The sequence below is a fragment of the Enhydra lutris genome, unplaced genomic scaffold, assembly GCF_002288905.1.
Source record: "Enhydra lutris kenyoni isolate GAN:26980312 unplaced genomic scaffold, ASM228890v2 scaffoldscaffold8, whole genome shotgun sequence".
Lineage (NCBI taxonomy): Eukaryota > Metazoa > Chordata > Mammalia > Carnivora > Mustelidae > Enhydra > Enhydra lutris.
Window position 1 is genome coordinate 38,948,373 of NW_019154092.1, and position 27,528 is coordinate 38,975,900.

Here is a 27,528-nt window from a genome sequence, read left to right on the forward strand (position 1 = left end):
AGGTGTCTGCTGGAAAGCTACACCTTGGCCATGATACACCCCTTCTCTCAAACGTGTACAGTAGCTACACCTTCCTTTAAGGCTAGAGGGTGGGAAACTTTCAAGTGTACTTTCAAGTGCTAACTCTAACTAATTAGTATTGGTTGTCTGAGCAGTGGGTTAAGAAGGAGTCTGAGGCTGTTTGGGAACTTACTGGGAGAGACTGCTATCACTAATTAGCTATGTTTGCCATAGATAATGGAGAGAAAGGGGGTAGGGAAGAGGATGTAGGGAAAGGGAATATGGAAATATGCTACCAGAGGAGCTGGTGTACAATGGCCCAGAACTTTCCTTGACCTTTTATTGGGTGTCACAAATGTAATGATACACAAGTAGGTTTGGAGTGGGATTTGGGGGAGGCAACTCTTTTTTGGGGAGGGATGACAAATGAGTCTTAATAGTGGGTTCCAGATGCTCCGTATGTTGGACCTTGCAAGCGGTGTATGGATGGCATCAAACCACCTGCAAGAGACAGTAACATCTGTTCAAAATCTGAGAAAGACAACTTACAGAAAGGATTTAAGCATGGGCCAGTCCAAGTAAAGAATGATTTTCAGTAAGATGGACTAGGTCAGTTTTCCTCTTCTGAACGATGTCATACATGGTTTGGTTTGTTTAGTTCCTTTCAAAGAAAATGGACTAGGTTTCAAAATTGTATTTGGCAGGTGGGACCCTCTACAAAATCTATTTTAACCCCCTGGGATTTGAACAGTTGACTATTTCTGTATGTTTGACATCAGTAGAGGCAGGAGTACAATGGGACCCAATTCTCCAGGAGCCACATTTCTGAGCAGATACTGTGCCTCGTAACTGGGCTTTCTTTCTGTGAGTCAGTGGGAAGAAAGGCTGCTGGACCCCTGCCTTTAAAAACACAGGGTGGTGGCAGTCCTCAACAGCAAGGACCATGCCCCTGAAATGGCAGTGGGAAGCCACATGCATTGGGCTACTTAATAAGGCTCATCAGAGAAAGAGAGCCATGACTCTTACACCACGCAGTCAGGCCAAGGAGTTCCTCAGCCATTAAGTCTACCCATGGGCTACCAAGGACAGAGCCTTTCCAACCATGGGCCACAGCACACTCCAAGCTGGACCCACAGAGCCCTCACTGGCCTTCTAAGGATCCAGGTGGGCCTGGTGGGCCCTGAGTCCATGGGAGCAGGCCCTCTGGCCATAAACAACATTACCTGTTCACTGCACCATGCCACACACTGTTTTCCAGGTGTGCCATGATGTTAGGGGGAGAAAAGTTAAAGGAACCCAAGGAAGTAAGTTATTATGAACAAAATTACTCTTGGACTGTAGAACACCCAGCCCCACCTCCAAAGTGCTTAGGGATTAGTGGCCACACAGAACGGACCTTGTAATATGTAGTTCCCATAGCCCATGGAACAAGATCTCTGTCTTCAGTGGTCTGTTTTCTTCTGTCTCATTAACTGAGTTCTCCCAGCCACTCTTGCAGGATTCCTGGGTTTCTGGTTGGTTGGTCACAGATGGCCCAGCATTGTATCCCCATCTGTAAACTCCCTTTCTTTTATCCAAGTGCCACTGAAAATAATCAGCTCTTATCCTATGAACTGCAAAACCCTACTTGACTCAGCCATTACCTTTGTCAACCAATGAAAGGCTCTCACCTTTACGTCAATATTTATCAAGCATTTAACAATGACAATGAGATGTATTATTCTTAAAAATAGCTCAGACCCTGAAATAGCCAATGACTGTTCCTTATGCCGTTCAGAAACTAAAGTGTGTAGTATAATTATCCCTCAGTAATTTATTCAGCAAATACTTCTGAGTGCCTACAGAATACCAGGCTTATGCTGGGTGCTGGGGAAGCCAAGATAATGGGGCATAACCCGGGCTGCCAAGGGCCTCACCGTCCTGTGAAGGTGACAGACAAGAACCCGTAATTGACACTTGGCACGCTAAGAGTCAGCACAGGCAGTTGTGCACTGGGACAACGAGCCCTTGCTTGCTGTGGAGGGCCATGTGCCATCCGAGGGCAGTGGCCTCAGTGGAAAGGGATCTGACACGTGAGCCCTGCAAAATTATTTTCCAGAGCCTTTTGCAAGCATGGTCTCATCTTCATAACCGGATGAGGAAGACATATCCCTCCAAAATATCCACCATCATTCTGTAGATTGAGTTTGCAAGGGTTACTGATGGGGGTCTGCGTATTTCTTTCTGAGAGCCGTGCCTGGCAGTGAAAACAGCCTGTGGAAATGAGTGACTCTGGTTCCTGGCCAGAGTTACTGCCGCTTTCTTTTTCCCCACCACACCAGTGGAATATTTATTTCTAGAACATTTGACAGATGTGTTCATGATAGTCTTGAAATCGCCTTTCTCCATTAGGAAAGTCCTGAGAATCTGTCCCAAAGGTAGCAGTAAACGGCTATCATCCTTGCTTTAAGTATTTTCAAAAACGGGAAATTTGTGAATTTATCTCGTGTTCTTGGTGGCACCTGTTCCCACTTTTCCTTCTCAACTCTTGGCCAGCATGTCGGGTGAGCCTGGTGTCCTCCACTTCAGTCATACCCACGGGAGAGCTGGGACCAACCCCATGTCAGACCCTCTTTGATGCCACCTCCCCAAAGAAAGACCCAAAAAAAGCATTCAAGGGGAAGAAAAATACTTTTTGCTTTTGCTTTTTGTGGCTGGGACATCGACCCAAGGAACACACAGTAATATGGGCCCTGCCCCCACCTTCCCGGACCCGGAGCAGGGAGCCCAATCTGGGATGCTAACAGAGATGGTCCAGAGCATGAAAGGACAACCAGTCCTCCTGCCACCATTTCCAGAGCCTCAAATCAGGTGTCAGGAGACCTGGGAGCAAGTCCCAGCTGTGCCATGATTCCTAAGCCGTGTGACTCAGTTGATTTCTCAGGACACAGGAGGTAGACTGTGATCTTGTAGTTCTGTGCAGTTCTCAGTCTAGGAGGCTAATGTCAGGATATCGCTCTGCCCAGGGGTGGCTGGGGCAGCTGACACTCGGCGTGTGAGAAATGAGAAGCGACAGGCCCGCAGAGGTGCCCTTCCAGCTGGCAGAAGAGCGCTTGGGACTGGCGTTCCCTCAGAATATCCTGCCGTGTCGGATGACGCGTGCCACCCCCTCAGTCCCTGTCCCTGGCACAAAACCCATCTGCAGGGCTGTCTGCGGGCAGGCTGATGTTCCAGGTGTCTCTGAAGCTCGGGATCAGGGAGCTCCTCCAGCCGAGGGAGTTACGGCCCAGTGCCACCGCACAGGCAGGATCTAGGAAGCTTCAGAAACCATTCCGAGCCTCAGTTTTCCAGTTCGTTCAGGTAGCAATGCCCAAGTGTAATTCCCATCCACGGTTCTACGCAGCCGCTAGATCCTCAAGCTCCAGAGTACACCAGAGCCCTGAGTAGGAAGTGTTAAACCTGCGTACCTGGGGGACCACCATGTACTCCAGCTGATCGACATGGGGTGGACATGGGATCGCGCGCTGCAGCGAACCACCAAGGTGACTGGATACCGTCATTCTCAGGCCCTGCCTTGAGAAACCCTGTCCCGAGGGATGTGTGCCGTGCTCTCCCCACGTGTGGAAATCTGAAATAATAAAGTCCAGCAGAGAGCTTACTGTAGCTGATCACAGCCCTAGGAGGACCCTTAGCTGCATAGATGGGGGCTGCTCAAACTGTAACATGCCCTGGGGGAATCTGGTTGAAATACAAGCTCTGATTCGGTCGGCCTGGCTGGAACCTGAGACTCTGCATTGGTAACACGCTCCCAGATGAGCCTGGTGCTCCCAGCCCCGGGGCCACATCTTGAGTAGGAAGAACCTGGGTCAGCGGTTCTCAGCCCAAGGTGTATGTCAGAGCCATCTTTTAAATGTGACGGGCATTTAAAAACTTGAATTTTTTTAATTGGTCTGGGATAGGGTTCGGGCATCTTTTAACACACCCGGTGATTCTAACATGCAGCCAGCATCGAGGACCCCCAGCACATACACTCCCTGCCCCAAACGGAGGACAGGGCACAGGCTGACGCACAGGAGTGGCGGCCAACGAAGGTCCGCCATCCACACTGGCCAGGGCCAGCCGAGTAGGTCTTCGAGTAGTTCCCTGCTGGAGAAATAGGGCTCATCTTTCTCTTGACATGTATACGTGTCTGTGACAGTTTCTGGGGGGGAAAGGAAGTGCAAGTTTTACCAGTGGCGAGGTGGTGGGGGATGGGGAAGCTGGAGGCTTGACACAGACACAAATGCGATTCCCACCTGCTGCTTCAGAGCCGCAGCTCCTGCCTTTCCAGCTCCTACCTTTCCAGCTCCTGCCTTTCCAGCTCCTGCCTTTCCAGCTCCTACCTTTCCAGCTCCTGCTTGTGACTTTTCCCCACTCTGCCTGCTTGGCTCTCAGCGGTTGCGCACCTGGGCAGCACTAACCTGTCTTGCTCTGGCCCTGGCTAGGTGGCGGTAGGGAGCAGGCAGCCACAGCAAGCCCCAAGGCCCATGAGGGCTCGGAAGCCGGGCTCCCCAAGCCCAAGAGCGTGTTCCACATTGAGTGGTCATCCATTCGGAGGAGGAGCAAAGGTGGGTGCTGCCTTCCCTTCACTCCCAGGTCCTCAATTTACTCATCTCTAGAATGGGGACAAGTAGCAGTACCTACAGTACCTACTTCCTAGGGCATTAGGGAGAGCCACAAGAGCCAGGCTCATTCTTATCATACCCAACCTCTGACCATAGCCATGGCCCGGTTGTGGGGGCATGATGCTGGTACTGGGACAAGAAGCCAACTCAGGAGGTCTCTAATTTGACTGTGTATTGGAATCACCCGCATCCCATCCTTGGAGACACTAATCTAATTCATCTGGGGGGCAGCCTGGGTGGGCATAGGGTATTCCAAAGCTCCCCATGAGATTCTAATTTTTGCCAAACCACAAACCACCGGTCCACTTACAAGACTAGAGGTGAAATTTCTCGCCTACAGTGGTCAAGATGTCAAGGCCAAGGAAACAGCTGGAGAGCCATGGAAGGGAGGCAGCTCCCACAGCCATGAGGGAGCCAAAATGAGCAAGGAGGGAAGCGAGGGAGGAGTCAGGGGCAGAGGAGGGACGCACAAGGAGTCCTCCTCCCCAATCAGAGGCAAAAGTAGCCACGTGAAGAGCCAGGGCGGAGGAGTAATCTCATATTGCCCCTTGAGTCTCAGGGAGGGGAACTGCCTCTCCCAGAGTCACACAGCCTGCAAGGGACAAGGTCAGGGAGGACCAGTGAGTCTTTTTTACAACATCACATGCTTCCCAGAAGATGTGTCCCTGACGTTCTTGCTCCAGCTCATCTAAACCTCCTCATTTCTCACCAAAAGTGGCCAACCCAGAGAAACGGGCCTGGGGGTGTGGGAAAACATCATACAAGGGGAGAGGACATTGAGACATCTAAGGGACCCTCTGCCCACGGGTTTGTATTTGTCAGAGGTCACCGGCAGGGCAAGAAGAAAGTGTGGCTTTCCTCAAAAGGTTAACAGTTTTTTAGAATGCCGATTCTAGAATCCCAGGCCTAAACTCCCAGTGGGATATGTGTGAGAGCACGACTCCTTGGGACACGAGGAGCTTCACACACAAGCAGCAGGTCCACAGGGACGCCACGCACACTGGCTTCAGCATCTAGAGGAATCTTTGCTCTACGCTTTCTTTCAAAGCTTCCAAAATTAATTTGTCCTGCATAGTGTAGCTTCCCAACAACACAGGTATTTGCAGCCCCCGTCTCTTCAAAAATGGGAGCGCAGTGCCGTTGATGCGTCCTTCTAGTGCGTGGGTACCGTGAAACCTCACGAACGCAGTGGGAAGGCCCAATTCGGTCTAAAAATACCAGGTGTTCAGAGCCCGGCCTGCCATCCTCACACATGACCACAAGAGGGAACCAAAGCACCAAGACCAAAACTTCCAAAGGCCTTTTAAGATGCCCAAAACCCTACTAAAATTGGTCATCTTTAAAAATAAATTATCTGGTAATAACAAAAATATGTTCATGGCAACTTTACAAGAGTTTTCTAGAATTACAAGAACATGCCAAAATCTGTTTCAAGGCATGACGTGGACATCACTTAATCCAGCCAGCAGTTGCTGCTAAAATACCAGAAATTCCCAGATGTACATACAAAAAAAGAGAACAGAGCAGCCTGAGGTCATCCAGTTGGAGTCATAGTCAGATTCAAACCCAGACCTTACATGGTTCAGGCAGCTCAATACTTTAGGAGTATTTCTTTCTATACTTGCAAGTTTGTGCAGGAAAGAACCCTAGATTTTGGAATCACGGCCAAGGCACTATTGCCTCATCTAAAAAATAGAGGGATTGCGCTAAATCAGAGGCTCCTAACTAAAGGTCAGTCAAGTCTCTGAATTCCCTAAATTCCTGTAAAATGTCCTGTTTACATGCAGATGTACATTTTTTTTTAAAGATTTTATTTATTTATTTGACAGAGAGAAATCACAAGTAGGCAGGGAGGCAGGCAGAGAGAGAGGAGGAAGGAGGCTCCCTGCTGAGCAGAAAGCCCGATGTGGGGCTTGAACCCAGGACCTGGGATCATGACCTGAGCCGAAGGCAGCGGCTTAACCCACTGAGCCACCCAGGCGCCCCCAGATGTACATTTTTTACCCAAATGGGTTCTTGACCAGTAAAAAATCAAATGGGTCCTTCTGGCTGCAAGACACAGTAGTTCTGGGCTTCCTCAAGAGGAATAGGAAATACTGAATATATCAACTCAGCTGCAAGAAATTTGCTGCTAATGTGCCAGGTTAGAGGTGTCCTAATTAATGATGTGCTTTCCTTCAACTCCAGTGTTTGGAAAAGGCGACCACCAGGAGAAACAAACCAAAGACCCTTGTCCCTATCAGTACCGGAAGCCCACGGTTGAGCTGCTGGTGAGTCACGAGTGGCCCAATTCGGGCAGGGCCCTGAGCCACAGAGCCTGCGGCAGATTAGGGAGCGGACATCTGGAAGAGATGCCCTCTGGTGTAGGCAAAGTTTTTTTGAATTCGTATATCCAGAAACATTATTACCTGGAATAGAAGTGCCTGTTTTTCATAGTCTACTTTATAGAATTTCATATTCCTTTGATTTGAATTAGTTATTATCTGTCTTCCCCTAAATCTGGCATTCAAGAATTTAAGAAACAAGCTGGTGCCAATTTTTACATGTTTAATGTAAATTATCTTTACACAGAATCTTTACATGTTTAATTTTATGGACAGTTAAATTTTGAAGACAAGACATGCTGGTGGGGGGGATGATTTCTTCTGGAAAGAATGTGGTATAGGGGTAGTCATAGTTGAAAGAAAGAGCCTTATGAAGTGTGTAAACCTGGCGATTCACAGACCTGTACCCCTGGGGATAAAAATATATTATATGTTTATAAAAAATAAAATTTTAAAAAAGAAAGAAAGAAAGAAAGAAAGAAAGAGCCTAAAGATCTGTGGTTAAATATCAATTGTTCGACTGTTTGACCTTGACCTTGAAGTTCCACCCATGACCAAGCCCTCATCCCCAGGATGAGGATAAATACTGTGTCTCGTACTGCAGGGTTGTTGCCCGTAGTCAATGCGGCAACACGTCAGACAAAACAAAAGGTAGTCCTGTCTATGAAAACACAGAGATGATTCACTAAATACCAAATGAAAACGTTAGCTCAGTCCCTGAGCAAGCGCAGATGAGGTTTCTAAGCGTGGGAAGCACAGGATGTGGGAGCTCCTTGTCTTGCCCCTGGACAGGATCTGGACACCATGGAGGACAGCACTGAGATAAAGGTGGAAGCGAACACGTCCAAGACCTCCTGGATTCAGAGCCACGTGGCTGCCAGCGGGAAGAGGGTCAGCAGAGCCCTCAGTTACATCACAGGGGAGATGAAAGAGTGCGGCGAGGGGCTTAAAGGTAAAGGTCCTGCGAGCGAAGCCCTTGACCCTGCTCCTAGAGTGTCACTTCCAACCATCCCCCCAAGCACACGGTCCTTGGTAGATTACACTGAGGGAAAGACTATGTCTGTGGTCTTTCAGAAGGGACGAGAGTGTTGTCATGACAGACACACAGACTCTTGGGAGGTGAGGACGTGTCAGTGTGCGAGCCCTCATTTCGGAACCAAGCGGCCGCGCTCTCACACATATTCCACTGGGAGTTTAGGCCTGGGATTCTAGAATCGGCATTCTAAAAAAAAAAAAAAAAAAATGCCCTCCCTATGGATGACTCTCAGGAGGACTAACTCCCAGAGCCCAGCCCACGGGTTAGACACCCTCTGTGCAGCAAGAGCATTTTCTGATGGTCTTCTTAAAAATTCTCGCGGGGGACGGCTAGCTCAGGGTACCTTATCCCCCCACTCCTTGAAAAAACCAACAAGTCCACAACCAGCTGGCGATGGGTCTGAAGAGTTTCTGGGCCTCACATGCCCTCTTGGGTTCTCGGTTTACCCCCCTGTGTGGCAGGGGACAGGAGGGCATGGCACCCTGTGAACCCACCTCAGAAGCAAAACTTCCTGCACCCCCCAGCCATCCACCCAGGTCCTGCGCAGGCCCGGGGCACCCCAACCTTGACTCCCTGACCTGGCTGCATTTCAGACAAATCCCCAGTGTTCCAGTTCCTTGACTGGGTCCTCCGGGGCACGTCCCAGGTGATGTTTGTGAACAACCCCCTCAGCGGCATCCTCATCGTGCTCGGCCTCTTCATCCAGAACCCCTGGTGGGCCATCTCGGGCTGCTTGGGCACTGTTGTGTCTACTTTGACAGCCCTCATCCTGAGCCAGGACAGGTAAGTTCTGGGACGCCCAGGGTCTGGGAATGAGGTCAGAGGTTGCTTCCTGCGGGGACCCCTTGCCACCTTCCCATCCCCTCACTCCTGTCCTCCAAGCTCAGAAACTCCTCAGACTACGGACACTCATAACTGACAACAGTCACTCCCTCATTACTTGGTAACAGCTCCACATGGCCCAGGGGAACCCGAAGGGCTGATGTCCTCTCTTCCCATTCCCAGGGGGGCCATCTGTGGGAAGGTGTGGGCTGACGGGCCCCAGTGGAGAGCAATCTGGGTCAGAAGGGAAGTCAAGGAGGCAGTACCCCTCCGGAGGCCCTGGGAAGATCCCGCTCCACCAGCTCTCCTCTGTCCCCCCAGGTCTGCCATCATGGCAGGACTCCATGGCTACAACGGGGTGCTGGTGGGGCTGTTGATGGCCGTGTTCTCAGACAAAGGCAACTATTACTGGTGGCTTCTTCTCCCTATCATCGTGATGTCCATGTCGTGGTAAGTTTGCTCCTGGGGCTGCCAACCTTTTCACCCCAGCTCCCTGTCTAAACTCAAACTTAAGGGGGCATTGGCTTAGCTGGCATATCAGAAACATCCACTAGAAATAATGATTCATGTCATAGAGTGACAGCACTGTGCTAGGTCATCTGTGGACAATATCTCCGTACCCACCATCCTTCACTCGGCTTTTTTTTAAGATGTAAAAGTGTTTCTGGTCCTACTCAGCCAGAGCACAGAGAAAGGAACCAAGGCCCCTATGTAGGTGAAGAGCCATAGCACAGCCTCCTGTCTAGATCTAGAAATCTTGTCATTCCTTCTGCTGCCCCCTACCCAGCTTTCCCCCATCCTTGGGACCCCCTGACCTGCCCAGGACAGCCTCCTATGCAGACTGAAGGAGCACTGGGCAGAGCCCTCAGAAGGCCAGGGCTCGGCTTCCCTTCACCTCCAGAAATCAGCCACAGGGCGCTCTGGCCAGGAGGCTCGGTGCTCTCAGCTGCTATGCAAACATTTGTTGACAGAAGGAAGGAGGATTACAGTTCCATTCCCTGTCACTCCCTCACTCTCCTCATGCCTGAAAATGGAGCTGTAGGACTTTTCAAGGAGCTTCTGTGGCTCTCTGCCTTAGGTCTTCCTCCAGAAAGCCCCAGAAAGCCCTCTTTCTGAAGCTGAGCCTGTCCACCCTATCAGTGCACCAGGCCCAGGGAGGCCAGGGAAGACGTGCACAGGGCGAGCCGGGCTCCGAGAATGTACCTGGCGGGCTGCTTTTCCTGGGGAAAGCGCTCCTGCTCGGCCTAGCGTCAGTGCCGGAGCTTCCTGAACAGTCTCCTGTGCTTCTGCCACAGCCCCATCCTCTCCAGTGCCCTGGGCACCGTCTTCAGCAAGTGGGACCTCCCGGTCTTCACGCTGCCCTTCAACATCGCCGTGACCCTGTACCTGGCGGCCACCGGCCACTACAACCTCTTCTTCCCCACGACGCTGCTGCAGCCTGCGTCCTCCACGTCCAACATCACCTGGTCAGAGGTCCAAGTGCCCTTGGTAGGTGTCGGGGAAGGCAGAAGGGCAGCATCTGTCCAAAGGCATTCCCTGTGGAGGACCCGTAAAGGCCTTAAAGTGGCCCTTACGGGTCCTCCACAGGGAATGGCTATTAACAACCACACAGCATGAGGGGCTCACGTGCAGTCTCTCTTCAGCCACCAGCCTTTTCCTTCCTCTCTATAAGAGCTAACAGGACCATTTCTGGTCCCACAGGTCCTAGCACAGAGGGAAAACTGAGGCCTGAGGTCACACAAGCCCCTGAGTGCAGAGTCAAGTTCAGCACTCTGGCCCCCTGACGATTACACCTGGCTCCTTTCCTTCTTCCTTCTCAAAAAAGTCTTTTTGATGCTTTTCTCCGGTTTTCCTCCAGCTTACGCTGTATATTTTCTTCCATCTGCCTCACTGAATCATGAAAGACACACACCTCACACGACCACCTGTGGGCGAACGACGTCTCTGTTGCCACCCCGAGTGACTTGCATTCAAGTGGTGCATTGCATTGCACGCACTTGCATTGCGTGGTGACACTGTAAAGCACAGGTGTTCCTCCACGAAAAAATGTCTAGATAGCAGAGCTTTTCACGTTTTCAAGTATATTGTATGTAATGTTGGCCTACTGCATGTTAGCCAAAATAATTAACAAGACACGTTTTTGCTGAGGTTCTCCTTGCTTTCCATTATACTAGACTACCCCCCCCCCCCAGGTTGGGGGCTTGCTCTGAAACTTTCCTTTTTTTAAGATCTTATTTATTTGTCAGAGAGAGAGAGAGAGAGAGAGCACAAGCAGGGGAAGCAGCAGGCAGAGCAGGCAGAGGGAGGAGCAGGCTCCTGGCTGAGCAGGGAGCCCAATGCAGGACTCGATCCCAGGACCCTGGGATCATGACCTGAGCCAAAGGCTTAACCACCGAGCCCCCCAGGCATCCCTGGAACCTTCTTGCTGCCATTTAACCACAAAGCCATTTGGGCTTGTTGAAAGAACTTTCAGAAATAACAATGTGTCATTTCTTAAAGCATTTCATAGTAGACGGCAGCATGCTAGAACGGCCCTGCGTTTGCACTAAGAAACGTTGTATAGAAAAGAAATAATCGCATTGGCCTCATCCTTGTTGATTTGTATGTGTGTATGTGAGGTCCTTCATGAACCAGAGGTGAGAAAAGGTTGGCAATTCACTTGCTAGGCTCCTGTCTCTTGGTATTTACCCTTTCGATCAGTTTTAAAGTACAATCGCTTTAACTAGCTATGGGGCCATGGTGCTAGAGAAGGCAAGGTGAACACATTATACATTCTTCATGCCACATTTTCAATGAAAAAGATATCCAGAAATTTTGTAGAAGTGAAAAACAATTAGGGAATCTTGTACAAATACTTTAGAACCCCAAAGGTCCAGGAAAGAAAAATTCGGTCTTTGGTGGTTGCCTTTTAAGAAGTAACTCTCTAGCCAATTAAATGGATTATGATAATGACTAATATGTTTTATCTTTTTGATCACTCATGAGAGCCTTGAGTGTTAAGAAGTCAAGTTAATGTCGGAAGGAGGGTCTAAAACTCCCAACAGGGTCGAAGCCCCGTGAGTTCCTCTGCTCTCTGGCCCCCGGAGAGCTCCCTGGATGGTGTCACCAGCTGGGTCTACACCCCCCGGCACCACTGGCTCTGTATTGAACTGTCCCACTTGCCGTCTGCACCCACATGGCAATGCTGGAGCCCCCACCTTGTTCTCTGTTCCTGGGGTCACGGGAGATTGAGTCTGGAGAGCCCCCTAGGCTGACCACAGGCTCCTGCAGTGTCTTCCTATCTCTACACACCTCCAGGGGCAGCATCTCCCCAGAAGGCAATGGGCTGAGAGAAAAGCTGCCTCCTTGGAATATATGGGCTCCCTGGCCCAGGACTCTGCTTCTTCTCAGCTCCCAGCCCAAGGGGCTAGACAAACCCCAGTGTGCCCTGCAAGGAGACCCTCCCCTATGCACCCTCCAAACTCAAGGGCCTTTGGCCAACCTTCCAAACCATGGGCCCCAACCCCAGTTGCTGGGGAAGGCTGCATACCCAGGAGCCTTTTCTCGAACTCGAGAGCACGTGTACAAGCGCCCGCAGGCTGTGGACCCTCCCTCAGCCAGCCCCTCACCTCCCCAGACAGGCCCCACTCCCCTGAGCTACGTGGAGGCCTCACACAGCCGGGTGCTCCTCTGTCGGCCACCACTGCATTGGCTTATCAACCAGAAGAGCAGAGACCATGATACTAAGCCCTCGGGGACTCTCCTGTGTGTCCAGCTGCTCACCCAGGCCAGACTCACGTGACCACAGCCCAGACACCTTATTCTCAGAAACACGAACAACCATTTTTTCATAGCATATTCAGCCTTCTAGTCATAATTTTAGGTTTTTTTTTTTTAAGTTACAAGAGAGTTTTTAAACACCAACTTTGATCAGACATCTCTTAATTTTGTAATGGATAAGACCCTCATTTTAAGTTTCTAGTTTCTCTTCACTGGGGCTTCAGTATCTTACACTCATGTTTCTAAATATTTTAAGTTCAGTATCTTACAGTCAGGTTCTAAATATTTTAAGTTTCCTCAATAAAGGAAACTTGACATCCTAAACTCATATTGTTCTAAGAACTCAAGATTAAAAGAGAAAAGCTTGTGTTCCTTCTAGAGCTCATCTATCTGGATACAAGTATCTTGGAAATCTGTTGCAAAGTGTTGGTGTAGAGGCTTTGGCACAACTCTTTTCCAGCCAAGGTTCCAGCTGTCTCTGGTCTCACTCTACAACCCCATGTGATCTTTGTCGCTGCAGCTTCTGAGAGCCATCCCTGTAGGCATCGGCCAGGTCTACGGCTGCGACAACCCCTGGACCGGAGGCATCTTCCTCATAGCACTGTTCATCTCGTCCCCTCTCATTTGCTTGCATGCTGCCATCGGCTCTACCGTGGGGATGTTAGCAGGTGAGTGTTATCACTACCCCTTAATAAAGCCATAAGGTTGTTAATATCTGGAGTCAGCTCCAAGAAAACGGTGACACATCTTCTACACCCATCCCCTCCCACCGTCCTGCGCTGATTCCTGCCAACTTTTGCTCCTGTTTCCCGCCAACTTTTGCTCCTGTTTCCCCACCTTGGGTGCCAGTGCCTTAATACTTCTCTGAGCAAAATATTCTCCAGCAAATAGAGAACAGAGAACAGAAAGTCTTTGGTGGTTAGCCATTTACACCTTAGTATAAATTTAAAGCCTAAGGGAAGTTAATCAATTCCAGGCATGTTTGTGTTTTACGTCTTATCTTGATGGATGATACTCCAGTAGAGAACATTAAGATATCAGTAAAGAAGGAAAAGCCCTCTTTCTTGACAGGGGAAGAACTTCTCTGGATTGCTTAGAAACACTGCAGAGTCCTTATTCTGAAAGCTCTCTTCAACCCATAACAGCTTCACCACTAGTACTCATGTGGCCCTATAGCCATTTGTTCCTTTTAGTTATTTTTTCACTGAATAAGATCTTTTTTATAAATGCCTAAGAGAGTGGCTGGTCTGTGCTTTGAGCTCTGTGTGGTTTTCAGGGCTGGCAGGTGAACCCCACGAGATGTACCCCCAAACTCAACACCGATGCCTGTCTTCTCTCATAGCCCTCACTATCGCAACACCCTTGGACTCCATCTACTTCGGCCTCTGTGGCTTCAACAGCACACTGGCCTGCATCGCCATAGGAGGCATGTTCTACGTCTTGACCTGGCAGACGCATGTCCTGGCCATCGCCTGCGGTAGGGACCGCCACCACCCCCCTCTGCACCTTGCACGCCCCACCCATGCCTGTCCCTGCAGGGAAAGCTGCCCTGAAAATTCTGTGGATCCTCCAAAGATAAATGGGAAGATTGTTTGCTTGGTAAAAGGGTTTTATCTAAAACTGTTTTTGAATGGTTGCTTAATGATTCACCCAGTAAAAATTATTTTCATGGAACACAAGTGCTCAGCCAGTATGAAGACCGAATTTTGAGATGGTGGTTGTTGGGCTGCTGTCTGTGGGCTGTCTCTGTGATGGCTGCTCTCCTGGCTGGCGACTGAAGCTAACCAACAGAGCAACACTTCCACAAATTAATCTTTATGTATAGAATTAGACGATTTATATCAGTTATGGTAATTAACCTTAAGCACCCAAACACTGATCATGGGATCTTCAATAATGCTTATGTTTCAGGAATGCTGAAGGGTAGGGGTACTCAGTGACTCTCTAATAAAAGTCTGCTGTTGTTAATATCCTAGGGACAACTGGGATGTTTTCAGTTGAGAAACAGGCTTTAGAAGCAAAGCCCAATTCCACTGGCGCATTTTCATCTCTGACCAGCACCTGGCTCTTCCCAGCAGGCCAGCCTGGCCATGCCCTCTGTAGGCAGAGCCCGGGAGACGAAGCAGCGGGCCTCCATGGTCTTCCTCATGCTTTCAGGGTGCTGCTCCTTTCTGGAAACCCATATTCTGTTAATAACTTGTGATGAAATATTCCAGCAGGGAGTTCTGGGATCCGCGTGCTTTGGCCGTAGAGTAAAATTTTCATGTATGGTTTATGCTGTTAAATGTTCCTTTGCTAGAATGCAAGGTGGTGGGACCCAAGAGAACCATAAAGGCTCCATTCTGGCCCTTCCTAACAAAGTTCATCTGCTGTCTTTGCTGTGCTGGCATTTGCCTGGAATTGAAGACATTTCAAAGCTGTCAAGTTACAGAATCCTAACTCAAGTTCAATTTTATTCGGAGAGATAGCATTTATGACCTCCGTGTCTTGGCAGGGGATGTGTGGACTGATCTTGAGACACCCCTCGTCACTGGCCTGTTTCTTGGTTCTCTTTGCAGCACTGTTCGCGGCCTACCTGGGCGCTGCCCTCGCCAACGTGCTGTCTGTGGTGAGTCGATGTGGCCTGACAATGTGCCACGGCACTCCCCGAAGCCAGCGCGAGACCCTCCTCCAGAAGCCCTTCCCCAGCTCTGTCCTCTCGTCTCAGATCACACGGCCCGCCTCGGCACCTGCCAGACAGAAGGAGCTGGGTCGTGGAAGTTTAAATGTCCACTGTTGGTCCAGTCAGATTAGCTTTGGGCCAGGGGAGCTTCTTACAGAAGGACAATCGGATGAGCATTATCTCTTAAATCGAATTCTTTCTGTGGCCTCATCCTATAGATCTAGTTTTAATTCTTTATTATTTAATTTTTATGTGTGTGTCTAGATCAAGTTCCCGACTAGCTTATGGGCCAGTGTATATCTTTGTTCATCCCTTGGCAACTCAGCGCTGAGGGGGTCGTGAGGGTAGCCTTCAGGGAAGACAGGCAACCAAGCCCCAGCCTTACCTGACAGAAGCCAGAGCTGGGGGCTATGAGCACGTGCAGCCGTCCAAGAAGCCCCCGTTTTTCTGAGGCCTGGTGTGCGGTGATGTCGGACTCGGGAGGAGCTGCCTGGCCAGCCCCAGCCCCCACATACCCTAGGTTAGGGCCCACAGCCTAGGGCAGAGGGCTCAGGGTTCAGCCCGCAGTCAATGCCTCCCCCTTTTGAATAAGAGTTCAAGGGCACATCTTATAAAAGCAACCAGAAAAAGTCCCAGTAGTCCTGAAAGTGGAGACGACAGTGGACATTCGAGCCACACCTGTCTGAATCCCTTCTTCACCCTTAGTGAAACCGGGCAGGTTGAACTTAGCCTAGGAAGGAATTTTCTAAGCAAGAGAATCGGCCTTCTCTGATACCATCCTATGTCCCCTGGTGGACTAAATCCTCCTCTGGGCCCAGCGAGTTGTGTCCGCGCCTCTCCTGCCACACTGGGCACACAGCTGTGTGACGAGCGCGGTACCCGTTCTCTGTCTTCCACCTTCCGCCGGTGTGCTCCTTCCGAGCCGAGGCTGATCGTGTTCTCATCTTCATCTCTAGCACCTACTGCACTCCCGGCACAGAACAGTGCTCGGGAAATGCTGAATGAATGAAACTCTGAGGGCGCCAGCCGAGGCTGTGGGGAGCGTGAGAGCTGAACAGTGCACGCACGGGTAACACGCGCGTGGAGGACGGGCTCGGCCGCTCTGGGCGCCCCCGGCTCTCACATCCTCTGTGTGACCATCCTTACACCTGAGTGTCCAGCCAGTGACCTGGTGTCACGTGCCCTCCTTGGGCAAGGTCCTAAAGGGATGTCAAACACGGGTTGTTGTTCCTGATCGCGGGCACTTACAGGATGGCTGGCCCTTTCTTCTGTGTGGCACCGAGGTGTTAGAAGTTATGCTGCTCGATTCAGGCTTTTTTTTTTTTTTTTTTTTTAATCGAGGTTACTTTCTGTGTGCCTATAATGCTTAAGACACTGTGCCCATCACTCTCCGGGATACCAAAAAGGGCGGGGTATTTACTCACTATGAAGGAATTTCTAATCTCCTTGAGGAATGGGATATAAAAATGTTGAGTGACATTTCTGAGCCCCTTCAAGCCCTCCACAGACGGGAGCATTTAGGAGCTCCGTTCCTCTGCTTTCTCACTGGCACGGGTATGCACGGCCTTTCTTCCACAGTGCCACCCTCTGCTCGACGGTCATGGCCGCGTGCTGAGGGCTATTTATGGGGTCCTTAGTAGGCACGAGGTACCAACTCTCTGAATAGACATGGTTATTCCTACTTGACTTGAGGAAATAGGTCTCAGGCAATTGAAATGCCTTTAACAAGGTGGTTGGAGCTGAGACGTAGATCTGGGCCTGTGGGACTCTAGACCTTCATCCTTTCCCACTGTGGGGCTTCAGGGGGTGCCTCCCAAAACACACTGTGTGGTGTGAGCAGGGCTTTGGGGACACTCATTGGGGGTGTAATTCATTATGCTTGAGTGTTCTTAGGCCACAGTGCTGGCTGCCATTGTTCTTCCCCAAGTCCCATCTAGGAGCGCCATCTTTGAACACACACATTGTAGGCACGTGGTATTACCTGAGGTCTTTACTGCTTATAATGAAGTGAGGTTGGGGGTAAGGGGAACATGATTTGTTCTGTCTCATAGTTGAGTCTGCAGGCTCCTTGTCAGCGAGCTCTCCACTCAAGTGATCTCAAGGAAGATTGGGGAAGCAGAGCAAAAAGGCTCAGGGCATCTGAGGAATAAAAAATAGGTCAACACCAGGAGAAGGGGAGCTGGGAATGGGAGAGCCCTTGAGAAGAGAGATGGCTGCCCTCCACTTCCAGCCCCTGGGACAAGGATGTCACGTCTCTGCCTTTTTCCAAATGTCTGTTCTATCTCCCTCTGTCTCTCTGCAGTGCACACAGTCCCCAGTGACCACCCAGCACTGGTTGGTTCTCCAGTCTTTTCAGACCAGGAGCTCAGTCTGTCTTAGTTCAAATTCTCAAAAAAGGATCCAATGCCCAGGCCATCTGCCTGTGGAAGCTGCCTTTGGGTCAAGTGACTTGCTCTAGTCCAATCAGCTGTGACCAAAGAGAAAAAGATCATGAACTACAAAATGGCTGCCAAAGCCTCTCCTTCAAAGGGGCTGTGAGAGAAAGCAGACAATGGTCATTGTCCTAGAGTTGGAGGAATAGCTTGGCCAGACAGCCTAAGACAAAACAGGATTTCTACATAAAGCCATATTATAAAAGGGTTCCAGTGGCTGCATTCTGAAGAATGCTCATCCACCTGTTGCAGTCAGGTGGAAAGCACTGACATGTGTTTACATTGACTAAAAATTAAGTATTCTTCCTATCATTGCCCACGAATCCTCCTGTCCTATACCCAGGGCTGTAGGGGGTTGGTAAAGGCTGATGAAACAGACACAAGCATGTGATATAACCAGGCTTCTCTTGTGTGACCCCCACCCCTTGCTCAGTTTGGACTGCCGCCATGCACCTGGCCCTTCTGCCTCTCCGCGCTCACCTTCTTGCTGCTGACGACCAACAACCCGGCCATCTACAAGCTTCCGCTCAACAAAGTCACCTACCCGGAGGCCAACCGCATCTACTACCTATCCCAGGAGAAAAACAGAAGAGCATCAACCATAACAAAGTACCAGGCCTATGATGTCTCCTAGGCTGCCTTTTCCAAAACGTGTCACTGTACATTCAGCCTTCAGCAGGTTGTCTGGGTCCCCAAGCTGAGGGCCACGCAACCTCCCCTTCTGTCTGTTCTGTGATTTTCCCCTCAAGCAAGCCTACACCCTATTTGTTCCCCCACATAGAGATATACGTGTATAGCCACCATTTAGGGACCTCTCAGTTCTAAGATGTACAATACTTATCAAAGATACAGTTAGTTTAGACTTCATACCCATAGCTCACTCCAGAAGAGCTCCCTTTGATGGGACTTGCCCTCTTCTGCAAAATAAGTCACATCCCTAAAGAGAACTCATCAAGAAGGAGACAGAGATTGGTAGCATGGGCCTCCAACTCAGGCATGTCATGGAGCCGTGCATGGTACCAGGGAACATGCATCAGCCTGGAAGGTGATGGGATGGTTCTGCCCCAGCTCTGCCTCTAGTGAGCTCCCACCATCTTGAGTGAGCACATCTCTGCTCTCAGCCTTGACTTCCTAGTTTCAGGACAGGGGGGGACTGTAGCTCCCACCCCAGCAGTGTTGACTCTTCTCTCTCTCCCATAAACTGACAAAACCAGCATGGCCATCAAGTTATTACTCTAAGTAATAGATGGAGGGCTTACCTGGAGAAGAGGCAAGAAAATGTTCATGTTCTGAGATTTGTTCCTGAGTCACAAGAAGACTTGGTGTTAGGAAATTAAATTCACTGGAAATGCCAACATGCCTTCTTCCTTTGCATAGTAGAAATGTTTCTGGAAATGTCATAAGAGGAAACGTGATCTTTTTCAACATTCAAATCATGTTTTAAAGAAATGTATCTTCTTTTGTAGTATTCACAGCATTCTCGTATTAAATGGTTAAGTTCGCAAGATGGTACCGGGTTTTCTTAAAATGGGGCTCACCTACCGTGTTCACACATCACCCATTTGAGGAGTTTTTCATGGTCAAGCAAGTGTCTGACAAAAGGTGAGGGTAGGTTACAAATCATCAGAAGAGGGTCTGATTTGCTTGCAAAGGGAATTATACAGAAATGATGGTCATTGTTTTTTGTTTGAGTAAAAGTACGGGTTATTAACAACACACCTTACTTTTCAGAGAATAGCCTTTTAGTTTTGCATCTCCAAATTACAGATGCAGCCCCTCTTGAATAGCCAGTAACTCCTGTTACTTAGTTACTCTGGTTACAGCTTTGAGCTCCTAACCCACAGGACCCCTCTGTGGGAAGCCACGTGGCTAAGCCCTCCCACCCCTCCTCCACAGGACAGGAATAATCCTCCCCCAGCTCCTCAGTAGGACACCCTCCCCCCATCTTACTCTCAATTTAGCTTGATGGGGTGAGGACGTAAGATGCGGGAAGAAGGCAAGGGGCAGGAGACACACCCTCTATAAATGCAGCTTTAAGGAAAGAATCACATTTGATTAAAATCCATCATTTGGAAAAAGCCAGTGTCTACATTTATGTTTTCTTTCCTCTGTCTGCCCTGAGATCCCAGCCATCTTCTGCCAGCCCAAGAGCCCTGGGCTGCCTCTTTCTCTACCAGATCGAATCTAGCCATTATGACTTCTCCAGGAAAACGGAACACTTCCTGCTGGAAGCAAATCCCCCACATGGGAAAGGGGAATGAGTCACACTCCGGAGGCTACCTTTGAGTTTGTGATCACACCTTGAGGCCAAGAAGGTCTCGGGCTGTATTTTAACGACCATGGAGTTGTGGCTCTCTGAAGATCAGGCATCCAGGAATTTCCCCAGATGGCTGTTCGTGCTCGCAGCTCACTCAGCTGCCCCAGAACCCTTAAGTGATGACATCAAACCATTAAAATAGCACTTTTCTGTGCATTTTCCACCCAAGTGTTATAATCTGGGTTTATGAAGAGCAGGAAACCCTCCACACACATACCATTCTGCTTAGTGACCACTAATCAATCCCTTCAGCTGTTCTAAGGATTTCAATATCCTCATGTATACAGCAACTTGGGTTGGCCCAGGATAGCAAGCAAGGTGGGAATAGACGGGATAAAAGAATTCAACCTGTGAAAATGTACGAAGGCCACAGGATTTCCAAAGTCTGCATCAGCACCTCCATTAGGCACCAACAGAGGACAGAGTTCCCACAAGTTCCCAGGAGTCGGCTGTGCAAGCCACTGTGTCTCTCCCGCCACATCTAAGGCTTGAAATCAGCTGCGGGGGTAGCATTTCCGCTGCAGAAGTCAGTAAACTACAACTCTGAGCATCCCCCGACCCCCAGACAGCCGGCTTATCACCGCCAGGCCAGTGCAGCAGGAAGAACCACTATAGGGCTCCAGACCAGAGGCTCAGAAAACTGGGTACTCGACTCAGCAACATCAGGTAGATGCCATTCCACACACAGGAGGCATCTGCCAGGACAGCAAGCAGAGTCTCAGGCATTAAAAACAGCTCAGAAGATTGACCTGCTCTGAGTTCAACCCTGTAAACACACCCCTTGGAAGCATCCATTCAGAACAAATCCAAGAAATATTGCAAGAGACACATGAAGTGCAGGGAGGTTGAACACCGTGGTAATGTTTGTTGTTCCTTAGGACCAAAATAGAAGAAAGTACCCGTAACAGTCTAGAATGGAGTATTAAATGACGGGGGTGGACAAAAGAGGCAGGAGAGCCTTTAGAGTCCTCGGGTTGTATAGAAACTGACAAGTTTAAGAAATCCACAAGGAGGAACAGAAGGGTGATAAGAGCAACCACCATAAGAACAAAGTTAGAATTTTAATTTTGGGGGGCACCTGGGTGGCTCAGTGGGTTAAAGCCTCTGCCTTTGGCTCAGGTCATGATCCCAGGGTCCTGGGATCGAGCCCCGCATGGGGCTCTCTGCTCAGCGGGGAGCCTGCTTCCCTTCCTCTCTCTCTGCCTGCTTGTGATCTCTGTCTGTCAAATAAATAAATAAAATCTTTAAAAAAAAAAAAGAATTTTAATTTTTGAACTAGAAGAAAATTCCATCTTTCCAATGGAAAGCAGCAAAGGAGCGGGGAAAAAGTTCTTGCCAAAAAAAAAGATAGTAAGTACAAAAAATTTCTATAAGGTAGAAACTCATCATAATATAACAGTTATTGAGTGAAAAAATGTTAACTATTAAATTAACTACTGGAAGACAGAGACCCTCGATTGTGCTTTTGAAAAAAGACTACACACTTTGCTGTTCACAAGAAAAGCATTTAAAACAGAAGATATAAATGTTTAAGTACAAAAAAAAAAAACCCAATAAGATAAATAAAAAAATACGGACCAAAAGAAAGTTTAGGTCTTTGAAAAGTGAAATTTAATGGGTGCCTGGGTGGCTCAGTCAGTTAAGCGACTGCCTTTGGCTCAGGTCATGATCCCAGGTTCCTGGGATCAAGCCCCGCATCGGGCTCCCTGCTCAGTGGGGAGTCTGCTTCTCTCTCTCCCTCTGCCCCTCCCCTCTGCTCATGCTCTCTCTCACTCTCTCTCTCAAAATAAATCTTTAAAAAATTTTTATAAAGAAGCAAAGCGAAATTTAAGGCAAAAAGGTTTAAAAACAAAGAATGATCTACATCATTAATAATCAGGAAAATGAAAATCAAAACCACAATGAGATATAATTTCTCCTGTCAGAATGGCTAGTATCAAAGCCAAAAAACACCAAGTGTTGGCAAGGACCTGGAGAAAAGGGAACCTTCGTTCTCTGTTGGCAGAAATGCAAACTGTGGAAAGCAGTTTGGAGGATCCCCCAAAAATGAAAAGTAGAACTCCCCTATGACCCAGCAATCCCACTCCTGGGTATTTATCCGAAGAATACAAAAACACTAACTTGAAAAGATATCTGCACCCCTGTGTTCATTTCAACACTATTTACAAAGCTGAGACATAGAAACAAGCTAAGTGTCTATTGATAGATGAATAAATAAAGAAAATGTGGAATAGATATACAATAGGGTCATTTGTAACAACACGAATGGACCTCAAGGGCATTATGCTAAGTGAAATAAGTCAGACAGAGAAAGACAAATACCATATGTTCTCATTTATATGTGGAATCCAAAAATAAATAAATGAATTTGTTTAAAAAAAAAAAAAAAGCAGGTTCATAGGGACAGATAACAAACTGGTGGTTGCCAAAAGGGCAAGAGTACATACACGGGACAAGAGTACATAATTATCACAAACACATACATTACATAAACAATCAGTCTCTAATACATCAAGCAACAGTTGGCTAACTTTGGGGAGAAATAAATCAATAATTGTAGCTTTTACCAAAACCTCAGAAACTGATACATCAAGAGAACAAAAAGGAAACAGAGATATCAGAGATACAAACAATAGAATTAGTAAGTGTGAGCTATTATTTACACACAGGATTCTAAACCCTCCCACGCAACATCCCCACCCCTCAAAAACCAAGCAGGGAACACACACTTTTCTCAAGCACCCCTAGAATATCAATAACATAGACCGTGTGTCATCATCACACTACAAAGCAAGTTTGGGACCATCACAAAATGCTGGTTGAAGTTGGCTGAGGCAGCCACTTGGAGAGCAGGTCCTCGGTATTCAGTCATGTTATATATACGCACCCTCTATGACCCTCCCAAGTGCGCCCGGTGCTCAGGGAAAGTACGTCTTGCTTCTATGGTGGGCCGCCAGGAAGGCTCTTTGTCCCAGCATTCACCATGGCAGGAGAGCCCGAGAAGGCAGAGGCAAAGGGGGGTGGGACATGCCCAGCACTCCCCGCAGCAAGTGGGTGCCCAGGACCACAGAGCAGTTTGGACGGATCTTAACAACTAGTGCTGGGCTAAAAATCAGAATGTGACATTTACGATCAATATCAGTTACTTTCATTAAGCATGCATACCCATCAAACAACAATGTGCAGTTTGCAATTACTCATACAAACGAAAAAGAGAAAAGACCGTGGAGTATAAAAAGGAAAAGACACACACACGTTCATATTCACATGAATATGCCTTTCCTGGGTTGATGAAGATGACATGCAAGGACGAAGCCCTGCTGGTAACTCAGCTCTGCCAGAAAAAAATTCTTAAGCAGGTGGGGCTTAGTGTCTGCTCTGCTCAGCCTGTCAGAGCCTCTGGCTGACTGTGTCCCAGTGGCCCCAGACTTGGGGCGGGGTCAGCCTGCAAAGCCCCCTAGTGCTCCATTCTGCCTGTGCCAACAGTTAAAAGCATTCTGGCTACACCATAACATTTAAAATATGTATTTTTATGTATTAAATATAATTTGTATGTATTAAAATAATCCTGTGCTTCACCTCCAGATTAGATGAACATTGCAATCCCGAGAGTAACCACAGTAATGAGCATGTTACGTATGTCTGCTTTTCGAATGTTTTAGAATCTCAGATAAAATGTCGAAAGAAAGGGAAATTTTGTTGTAGAGAATGAAAGCAGTGGAGTTGAGACTATCAGCTGGATTCAACGAAGAGTGGGGAGCTTAGAGATAATAAAGTCACACAACCCACGCACCCCCAGTCATCAAACCTAATTGCTGAGTCCGCCAGGTTAGAGGTGTGGAAAGGTCCCAGCTCTGAAGTCAGACAGACCCACTTGAACGCAGCCCTTCTCTGCTCCTTACTGGCTGGGGTCGCTCCCTCACCTGCAGCTCATCACCCATCAAATGTGCACAAAGCCTGCCTAAGTGCAGTGTTGATGATACACTAAGAACCTCTGAAATGTAACTGGTCCATTGCAGGATCGGTGCATGGCGCTGGCAGGGAGCAAGGGGCTCACACTCTTACCCCCAGATTCCAGGCAGTCCTAGTGGCCAGAAATGCCCAGGACAGCCTGGGCATCATCTTGTAGGTTTTCTTTAAAATGTGCGTGTTCAGGCCAAAGGGGCCAGATCAGAACCTCTTCTTCTCATTAAGATGCTAAGGAAAGGACTGGCTGGACACGGGACATAGCTCGGGTGTGACCCACGTGCGGGTGCACCAAGACATCCCCTCATTTCACCATGTGGACTGTCCTCCTTCCTTCCTCTCCTACCTCACGTGTTTTAGGAAAACTTCCTCAAGATGAACTGCCCAGAGGCCCCATTTCCTTAATCCCTTAAGGTCACTACTATGGAGTGTAGGACACAGTTTGCCTCCACTTCAATTATATGGATCTTTTCTCCAGTTAGATTGCAAGTCCTACGAGGATAGTGGTTGTAATATACGAACCCACACATATCACACACACACACACTTATGCACATGCACACATACATGCACACACGTATTCACACATAGATACCTATACACAGGCTCTCACCGAGTACGTACACATATGCACGCACACAGAGATGAACCCCCCTGTGTATCCACACACATGTATGCATTCATACAGAAATCACACATACATATGTATCCACATATAAGCACACCTACACACAGACACACAGTTGTTGTTGTGTGTATCTTTTCTGAGAACTAGCCACTGATGGGCACCTAGAGGCCCTGGGGAAGTAACTGATTGAGGAAAGGCAACACCTCCTCTCCCCACTCAGTCTCTCTGCGAGCCCATTCACTCGTGCAGGCCGGATCTTGTGATCTGTTTCCGACATATAACCTCCTGCACATGTAATGAGCCCACAGAATCTCAGGCAGGCCTGCTTCCTGGATCTTGCCTCCAAAACTTTTCAACATAGACTTCCTGAATTGTGTTTGGGGAAGGAACTCTTCAGAACGGACCCACCATCCAACCCTAAGCATGGCATCATTTGATAGATTACAACTTCAAGCCTCTACAGATGTCCTTTGCCACCATCCTTTTCTTACAGAGCATCTGTGGATTGGACCCAGATCGTATAATGGTCTTAAGTCAGGCAGGTGCATGGTAGACCAGTAGCCCTCCAACGTGGACACACACACACACACACACACACACACACACACACACACAATCAGAATCACCTATACCATTCTGTAAACAGAGTGCTGGCCCCAACCCCCAGATTCTGATTTGGTAGGTCTGACGCCAGGCCTGAGAATTTGCATTTCTAACAAGTACCAGCATGATGGGGACCCGGGACCATGCTTTGAAAACCGCTGGTGTAAACTCAGAAATAGGATGCTGCCTCCAGTCATCCCTCCCCTTTGCTCTGCCGGTTGTAGTGCTCTGGTCTGCGAACTTGTGCATATGAGCAACATGGGCAGTGCTTATTAAAACCCAGACTCCCAGCCCCCACCCCCAGATATTTTGATTTAGTAGATTTGGGTGGTACCAAGGATCTGAACTTCTAGCAAACTCCCAGATCTCACGGATGCTGCTGGGTCAAGGTCCAGACTCTGAGATCATTGCTGGATTAGAATCACCTGACTCCCGATCACCTAGGTCAGCAAGGGCCTGGGACCAGGTAGTTTTATTTATTTTTTATTATTATTTTTTTCCGTTGTGCATTTTTTTAAATCTGATATGCTTTTATTTTGTTTATAATTTTTTAAATTAACATGTAATGTATTATTAACCCCAGGGGTACAGGTCTGTGAATCGCCAGGTTTACACACTTCACAGCACTCACCATAGCACATGGGACCAGGTATCAAAGCTCCTGGGGGGATTCCACTGTGCAGCCCGGGTGGAAAGCAACTATGGAGTTGTGTGTCCTGGACCCCGAGCTGTCTCCAATCGGGGTGACTTTGAGAGGCTGCCGAGTCCCCACCATCCTCAGTCCCCAATGGGTTTTGCTAGGAGGCAGCAGGGCTGACATGGGCGCAGTGAGAAGCACAGGGCGCTTGGAAGCGGGAGGGGTATGCACAGGAGGCAGAGAGAATCCTCAGAAGTGATGTTTGCCTCTGTCTCAGGGTTGTCGGGTCCCAGCCCTGCACCCCAAAGGAGACTACATTACAAAAAATGAAACCACTAAACAGGAAACATCTGGCCCAGGAGGCTGAGCAGACAAGCAAGGTTTCGCGTTGGCCCCGGAAACCTGCTGGGCACCGAGCCTGTGGCCTAGAAAGGAAGACACGAGAGCAGCGGAGTCGGCGGCTGCACCTCCGCTCACACCGGTCCTCTTAGGCCGGGGTCTTCCTGGCCCCGTGGCAGGGGTAGCGCTGGCCGGCGGAGGGGCGTGGTGAGAAGCTGCAGGGGTGCTGTGAGAGCAGGTACGGATCGTCCGTGGGGATGGCAAGCGCAAGGGGTGGGGAGGCGGGGACAGCAGCCGCTGCTGCTGCAGGTGGACAGACGGGTGGGCAGGTGGTAGGATAGAAAAGGCGCTCCATCGGCCAGATAGGTGTTGGACGTGAGAGATGAAGACTGAGAAAAGCAGAACACAGAGAAACGTGCGAGAGCAGGTGCTGGGAGGCCAGGCGGTGTCATAACAGGAAAAGAGCCAACAACAGGCGGATTTCAGCGGTGGCATGAGGCTCCTCCCCTCTGTGAACTGCGTAGTGGGGCCAGGAAGGGACAGGGCCAGGGACAGGGGTCGTGCTCACTCCTTGTCCCCGCACTCACTTCTTGAGGAGTCAGTGTGAGTCTGGAGGACCCACCAGAACGTTGGAAAGTGTCATGTCTAGTGTGGCCTGAGCAGATGCGGCAAGGAGCTTCATGGGGGTGGGAGGTAAGCTGCTCAGGCAGCGGAGCATTTCACAATCCTGGTAGCCAGACCTGCTCGCTGAGAATCCTGGGGTGGGGGGACAGGCAGGAGCCGTTTTCACAGCCCCCCAAAGGATGCAGCCAAGGATGGATGTCCTCGCAGTGGAAGGCGTGGAAGGCCGCGGACCAGAGCCCTTGAAGCTAATAAGAACGAGGGAACTGTAGCAGAAGTTGCTGTAAGGAGGTATTAGATGGGAAACACCCCCAGACAACATTATTTTGTCCAAGGAGGGTGTCCCGGTCCCCAGGGTCAGAGTTGGTCTGTTTCCATGCAATTCTTAACCTCTGGAGCTGGGCAAATTTCAGCTGTGCTCTCAGCCCCACAAAAGAGCTATGAGACCATATTCAGCTCATCCAGTTGCTGAACAGAGAGAGACACTGGCAGAGCCCCGCAGAAAACCCAGGACCCAAGACTGAGGTGAGGACTTGGGGGGCAGGAAGGGGAGCCTGGGGCCTGGCCTGGAGGACATAGCACCATTCCTGGCCACCAGCTTCCCATTCTCCTGTGTCCTCACCTTGGCTCCTTGGTGTCAGCCCCAGGACCTCAACAGGAAGAGACCGAGCCCCTTGTGGAGAGGGGCGGGGATCCACAGCTCCTGGCCCCCCCCCCCCCCCCCCCCCCCCCGCCCTGT

The 27,528-nt window shown here is 49.3% G+C and overlaps 2 protein-coding genes and 1 long non-coding RNA gene across 4 annotated transcripts in view; 2 read left to right on the forward strand and 1 right to left on the reverse strand.

Annotated features, from left to right (window-relative positions):
• Nucleotides 1-18,312, forward strand: part of LOC111142391 (solute carrier family 14 member 2) — a 52,565-nt gene extending 34,253 nt beyond the window's left edge. The window contains exons 10-19 of the mRNA XM_022495443.1: nucleotides 4,464-4,586; nucleotides 6,831-6,913; nucleotides 7,760-7,919; nucleotides 8,597-8,786; nucleotides 9,147-9,275; nucleotides 10,121-10,313; nucleotides 13,105-13,252; nucleotides 13,927-14,061; nucleotides 15,143-15,192; nucleotides 18,112-18,312. Coding sequence (XP_022351151.1) covers nucleotides 4,464-4,586; nucleotides 6,831-6,913; nucleotides 7,760-7,919; nucleotides 8,597-8,786; nucleotides 9,147-9,275; nucleotides 10,121-10,313; nucleotides 13,105-13,252; nucleotides 13,927-14,061; nucleotides 15,143-15,192; nucleotides 18,112-18,312 — 1,412 coding nt within the window. The remainder of the gene's footprint in view (nucleotides 1-4,463; nucleotides 4,587-6,830; nucleotides 6,914-7,759; nucleotides 7,920-8,596; nucleotides 8,787-9,146; nucleotides 9,276-10,120; nucleotides 10,314-13,104; nucleotides 13,253-13,926; nucleotides 14,062-15,142; nucleotides 15,193-18,111) is intronic.
• On the reverse strand, nucleotides 317-27,441 carry LOC111142393. The gene is made up of 4 exons (XR_002640260.1): nucleotides 27,412-27,441; nucleotides 18,938-19,066; nucleotides 18,159-18,246; nucleotides 317-501 (listed from the first exon to the last, which is right to left on the reverse strand). It is a non-coding gene; the product is annotated as an uncharacterized LOC111142393 (long non-coding RNA).
• The window catches only part of LOC111142392 (solute carrier family 14 member 1 (Kidd blood group)), a 46,451-nt gene continuing 45,196 nt past the window's right edge, over nucleotides 26,274-27,528 (forward strand). The window contains exon 1 of one of the 2 annotated variants that reach the window (XM_022495448.1): nucleotides 26,274-26,406. The gene's annotated coding sequence lies outside the window, so the exon portion shown is untranslated. The remainder of the gene's footprint in view (nucleotides 26,407-27,528) is intronic. The other variant, XM_022495449.1, reaches the window with a different exon arrangement.